The 6,981-nt window shown below is 34.7% G+C and overlaps 1 protein-coding gene across 1 annotated transcript in view; it reads right to left on the bottom strand.

The window, feature by feature from the left end:
* The window catches only part of LOTGIDRAFT_238094 (hypothetical protein), a 3,858-nt gene extending 3,311 nt beyond the window's left edge, over positions 1–547 (bottom strand). The window contains exon 1 of the mRNA XM_009049153.1: positions 380–547. Within this exon, the coding sequence (XP_009047401.1) occupies positions 380–413 (34 nt within the window). The 5' untranslated portion in view covers positions 414–547. The remainder of the gene's footprint in view (positions 1–379) is intronic.
* Positions 548–6,981: the final 6,434 nt, after the last annotated feature.

The raw sequence follows: 6,981 nt of genomic DNA, 5'->3' as shown, positions 1-6,981 counted from the left end.
ACGTCAATTATATTTCATTTCATTGGCCCAGTCAAATACAAAACAGTAGAACGTCAGATTATATTTCATTTCATTAGCCAAAATACAAAACAGTAGAACGTCAAATTATATTTCATTGGCCCAGTCAAATAGAAAACAGTAGAATGTCAAATTATATTTCATTGGCCCGTTAAGAAAACGGCTTTAAGATTTAAAACGCTTCAGAACACCTATCGTCACCCCGAAAAAGAGTTCGTCAAGGCCGGATTCGGTTATTCATGACGAGAAATTCACTATCTGAATAATTTCATCTGAATTTCAACTAATAGAATTACAGTATTTGAAGTTCTGAAATATTTCAAATCGATGAAATTGGTGAATAAATTCTAATAAAACTTACGTAGCATCTGTAGGATAAACTGAGGGAAAAACATTTTCTAGCGGCTTTTTCTTTTTCACAGAATATAACTTAAAAATTCAGAAATAACTTTTTCTTCTTATATTTAACTTCTTGAGGATTACACCGTTGGATTTCACTACTGATAACTGTTAAAGCGTTGAGGTAGATAATCGCTATGAATGAAAATATATACCACTATCTCGATATATATAGCTTTTATAACGTGACGTATAAACTTAACGCTCCATTGGCTAGCACGTTGTTAATCGGGCCTACCTGATTATTTTTAATTCATTCAGTTTACCTTTTGTTCAAAAAATTAGATTGCCCTAAAAATAAAGGTCGGAAAGGACAAAGGAATCAACAGGATATAGGTGTTTTGATAGGAAAGTGCCTGAAGGTGTCTAAGAGTTGACCACATTGACACGTCTTCCTTAAAACAACAAAATTACTAGAGTGTAGATCAAAGTTAATTAAAACAACAACTTTCTGTTAATCCCCCTAATCCTAATCCCCTTAAGCTCTGCCCCTTTCATTTCTACTCCAGACCTTAGTCTCTCCATCAGCTGAGTTCGTTATGCCAAACAGATTAATGCCGCATGCTGTTATAACTAATTGTAGGTATTATGGGGTGAAATGGCACTGGCACCGGCATCAGAATTTTTCTTAGTTTGAGAAGGATTCGAACCCTCGGCAACTAATAGCCAATCCAACTCGTTGTCTACTAATTGTAGGGGAACTGCATGGAATGCAAGGTAGATGGTATATATAGTATCTATCAAGCCGACCGGTGAGGTGTAAGGTCGTAAATTTTGTGACTTATCAACGATTTAACCTGTAAACGTTAAAGGTGTTGACACACAAGCGATCTTAGTCTGAGATTTTTGTCGCCGGCCCGAATCTGGAGGAAAATCTCGCGCATGCCCGTGCTTCCACGACAAAATTATAATATCAAATAAGTTTGATAATTCAAAATTTCCCCAAAATTGAAAATGTTTCGACTATTTTAGAAGTATGAAATCTGCAATTCTTAAAATATATATTAGTTATTTATTAGCGGTTGGGATTTAAAACCCACCCTTAAGCTACATAAATACATATGCGCACCTTACGAAAAAGGCAAACCGCGGTGGCTCAGAGAAAAAAGAGCAGACTGATGCCGCTGTCCTGACAAAATTGCACACTGCATGGCGTTGTCCGTCCTTTTAGCCCAATAAGGTGCAGAAGTGTAGGACGCAAAACCCCATTCATTTCATTTCATTTCTTGTCTGTTAAGCCTCTTTTTGTTTTTTCTACACCAAAAATAAAATGGACTTTTCGTGTTGATGTTTTGATGAGGACCCGGATGAGCCCCGTATCTTAGCTGGACTGTATAGAGTTTAATAATGTAAACACTTGCGTCCTCTAAATAACCCCCAATGTTTACCGCGATGTGAAGATTTCACCCAATTAAAAACCTTTATTATTCTCATAAATGAAAGGAAATAAATAACTTGACTTCCTTCTTCTGTCTGCGCTTTTGGGATAACACATTGCCATGCTCAATGTGGCAAATTATAATCGACAGCTTTTAACCCCTCTCTTTTGATAAAAGAGATTGTAAAGAGGTTTTCTTGATTTTTTTTTATGTGTATCAGGGACATTGATAGCATCAATTTGCATCATTCCAATTTTCAATCAGACGTCTGTGGTTGCTGCAATTCCACTAAAACTGATTGTTAGATGACGTCATTAATCGCGAAGACCTTTAATATGTCTGTGGTAAAGTATTATATTTTGTGGTAAGTGACGTCAACAGACACTTAGTTTAAGTGGAATTGCAGGAACCACACAGGCGTCTGATTGAAAATTATAATGGAGCATATTGATGCTAACAGTGTCACCGATACACATACAAAATTTAGAAAACCTCTTTACAATCTCTTTAAGAAGAAATTGGCTTTGGTTTTGGATATGGATTATTCATAAGGACGTTCCTCTCGATGTAGTCGTTAGAAACAATAAAGCCGGAACTCAGGTAGCAAATTCAATGTTTTGAAGTGTATACGAAGGGCTCTTAATAACTTACAATCCGGTTTCTAGATTAGCCCCCCTCCACAAACACACCTATTAATCTAATTTCCGGACAGGTAATTTGAATTTGAAATGCGCACTTCTGACCCAATAATTTTTATTAAATAGATCATGGCTAAATTTATTTTGACATTCCGCCCACTAACTTCCGTATGATGTCATACATCAAAACAGACGACAAATTTCTTATTTTAATTTCTTTTATTTATTTCTTTTAGATCAAATAGCGTGATTATTTTTTTTCAAAACGGTAGACAATCGTCTTTAAATACTTATCTTTCACGGCCATTGAATGTCGAACGTGCCAAATCGAGTACGTTCATGTGCACTGAACCCAGTCGACATTTCGACTTGAATTAGTTTGAAATTACACTTGTCTGATAAAAGTGGCAGAAAGTGTCGATGACGTCGATACACCTGTTCAAATTATTATATTTCTTTAATAATCAAATTTAATAGTGAAAAATAGTTTTTAAAGGGACTGTTATGATATTTTGGTGCTTCGATTTGGGTCTAGAATATTTGAAATTAGTCTTCAGAAGTACTAGAAATGTACGAAAATCGCATAATTCCTTCAAAAATACCTCGAACTAGAAATTTATCTTTCAATTTCTATATATTGCAGAGTTTAAAGAAAAGACGAGTCGTCACTAAAACTTTCAAACTTGGACAAAGCTTAAGTTTCGACGGTGAGCTGTGAACACTTTTACTGATTAGCTTAGCTTAAATAAATTCCCGTTTCTGAGACTAAGATTGGTACAAAAAATGGCGAATCTGTCCCTTTAATGAAATGACGAAAATCGGAAGAGATTCCCAAAACTTTCTCCAAATCAATGAGTTCGTTTATTCGTTCATATACTTGCTTAGTTTCCATAGTAAACAAAATGAAATGAAGTGAATGGAGTTTTACGCACTACTCTTCTGCACCATGTGTGCTAATGAAGACGGGCAACGCCATACAGAGTGCAATGAGGGAAATTTTGCCAGGACAATGGTATTAGACTATTCTTTTTCGATTTTGGATACAACTTTAATGTACACAGCCTGTAGCACACAGGGCCTCTGTTTATTGTCCCACCCGAACGACAAGACGCTTTTTCCATGCCAGCCCCTCCGACCTGCATCACTAATAGGGGGGAAACTGGGTTGAAAAATCCGAAGGTATTATCTCGACCTATGTATGGATTGAACCCTTTATCGTAAACTAGAATACGTCCTGGTGAGTGAAACCAACCGAATAGGCCCATTGATACAAGTAATATGTAGGTCAGAACGACAAGTTAAAATAGGTTATTATAATCTTTTATTGCGAGAAAAATTATCAAGTCTACAGAGAAAAAATAATGTTAAATTCAACAACAATTGAAATTAAATGGATATGAAGTGGGAAGGAAAATGGAAAAAAATATAATTGAAAATGAAGTAAAAAAAATTAAATAGACGTAAAATGGAAATGGAACTGACCTAAAACGAAAATAAAATTGGGAGGAGGGGAGATTTATGATTTGAATCGAAAAGAAATAGAATTAAAAATAAAAAGTAATTGGAAATTAATTTAAAATGAAAATAGAATTGATATGAAATGGAAAAGAAATGGGAGTTGTGGGTAGGGCAATAGTTTTAACATGAATTGAAATGAAATCTATATATTTTGAATAAACAAAAATGGAATTGAAAATGAAGTGAAAATAAAATAGAGAGATGGAAATTGATATAACATGGAAATGGAATTGATGTAAAATCGAAAAGAAATCGGGGTAGGAGGTGGTTAGTTATGACTATGAATTGAAATGAAATAGATACAGTTTGAATGAAATGAAAGAGTAACTGAAACGAAATGAAATAGATATGGTTTGAATGAAATAGAATAAAAATTAAAATATAATTAAAGATGGGTTCCCTTATTTCCATTTATGCTAATGACTTGGAAAAATACCAGTTTGTATAATTAATTCATAATTAGCTAAATTAGAAGAGAATTACCAGCAGAATTCCAATGAGTGACCGATCACGAAAGGTCAAAAAGTATTTTTTTGTTTATCCAGACTGTACATTTATGGACATATATGTTTGGTTAAAACTCTTCATCATATACAATAAGAAAATAATGATATGATTAAGAATACATGATAATTCATTAAAAACACCAATTAATCAAATAGTTTGCTTAATTTGACACTAAAAAACAAGGATACCCATCTTTAAAAAGAAACACCCTCCCTCTCGCGCATCCATTCTAGTATTCCTTTAAAGTCAACAAAGCCTTAAGTGCCTGTCATGCTGCAAATGATGTTGTTAGTAATAGTAATTATTCATTATTGATATTGATGTCACAACCACCTGCTCCCCGCAACTAATTAATCAAGTAACAATGGTCAGCCACAAGAATTTCGTATTTATTACCAATTTGTCCTGTCTAACGACAACCAGAAAATGAAAAAATCTGTATCTCATTCTTCATACATCGAATCGCTCAGTTTACAGCCAATTTGATGTCAAATGGCCTCCGTGAAAGCTACGCTAGCGCTCTGCAAGTTTAAGCTTTACGGAAACTTCCTGTGTTTCCTGCAATTCCACCAAAACTAAGCGTTTAATGACGTTACTAATCGCAAGTTCCTAACGCGATAAAGCATATTTTGCGGTTTGTAACGTTATCAAACATTTTTTTGTGGAATTGCAGGAACCACAGACATCTGATTGAAAACTGGAATGGTGCAAATTGATTCTATCATAGTCCACGACAAACATAAATTTTTTAGAAAAAATCTTTACAATCCCTTTAAAGATGGGTTTCCTTATTTTTAGTGTCAAATTAAGCAAACTATTTGATTAATTGGTGTTTCTAATGAATTGTCATGTATTCTTAATCATATCATTATTTTCTTATTGCATATGATGAAGAGTTTTAACCAAACATATATGTCCATAAATGTACAGTCTGGATAAACAAAAAAATACTTTTTGACCTTTCGTGATCGGTCACTCATTGGAATTCTGCTGGTAATTCTCTTCTAATTTAGCTAATTATGAATTAATTATGGACATGTGAGACAAACTGATATTTTTCCAAGTCATTAGAACACCTCTACTTTCTATTCATGTAAGTATTAGCATTTTCATTCTCATAAATGAGAGGAAACGTTTCTGAGTGAGCTAACTTTGCCTACTTCTCAATTACATGATAGGTTCCAATACATCTTAATAGCCTTTTAATGTTTAAGTACGTAGATTATCTAGTGTAAAATTAGTGCAAATAATTACCATACAAATTAGTTCAGGTTTGAATTAAATAAGTTTGTGCTCAAAGTAGAAATTCGTGCCATATGAGTGCATATAAAAATTGGCACTGACGTCAAAAGATGTATACATAACACACGAAATTATATTATGTTGATTAATTGACCAAATTGTACTTAAAGGGACTAATGCGCCGTTTTCGGGGGTTGATTTGGGTCTTGAATATATGTTAATAGTCTTCAGAAGTACAAGAAATGTACTAAAATAGCACAATCCCTTAAAAAATACGTGAAACTTGGAATTTCACTTTCTTTTTCTATGTATATCGTTTTATATATGACAGAGTCACAAGAAATGACGAGTCGCCTTTAACTTTCTTACGTGGATAATTCTAGACACTCATGGCTTTGAAGGCTAAAATTTCGACGGTGAGCTGTGAACACTATTACTGTTTTAGCCTAGCTTAAAAAAAACCGTTTCTGTTGTGAACACTATTACAGATTGGCTGAGCTTGGGTTTATCAGTGTTTTGGAGTAACGGTTATTTTATAGTAGGGTTAATTGTGTGCAGAATTAAGGAAGTGCGACACTGCGTAATCAGCATAGTGGTGTTGGGTCAAATAAGTTATTAGAAGTGTAACCAGAGCGGAAAAGTCTCTTTGCCCAGTAACGTATTTTGGTCATGGCCTTTCCCTTGGGCCTGTGATAGGTGTTATTTGGAAGTGAAAATTAAGCCCTCTAAATGCTCAAAATTCATTCATCTGCGGCCATCTGAAATCTATTGGCTTTTGGGGGCCTCTGGCAGCGCCTCAGAAATAAAGTGAATGGAGTTTTACGTCCTACCTTTCACCGTGTGGGCTAATGAAGACGGGCTCTCCTGTGGCTCCACCTCAGGCATTTACGCACTGCCTTTGCCCTACAGATGCCCAGGGGTGGGGATTATCAAATTAGAACTTACCTATTAAACAAATGATAGCTAATTCAGTCCACATTTTGTTGGTGTATCGAGTACGCTGAGAAACAAACAGACTTGTAGAGATCGTTGACGTCCTGTTCTTTATCTTTAATTAATTTTACCGGTACCGAACGAGGTCCAATTTAAACTAAGGTATTTAGGTCTGGTTTAAAGTTTTGCCTTCCAACCTTGCCGTACATGGGTCTAATGTAAACTCATGATTGATATGACAAAGAAATTAAGACAGATTTTTTTCGCAACTGACATCCTCGCCTGTAATTTGTCATTCTGTGAAATGTTTAAAGGGGGATTTCCGTCTATTAATTAAATGATTAATT

This window comes from Lottia gigantea (genome assembly GCF_000327385.1).
Source record: "Lottia gigantea unplaced genomic scaffold LOTGIsca_130, whole genome shotgun sequence".
Classification (NCBI taxonomy): domain Eukaryota; kingdom Metazoa; phylum Mollusca; class Gastropoda; family Lottiidae; genus Lottia; species Lottia gigantea.
This window is presented reverse-complemented; position numbering and strand designations above follow the sequence as displayed.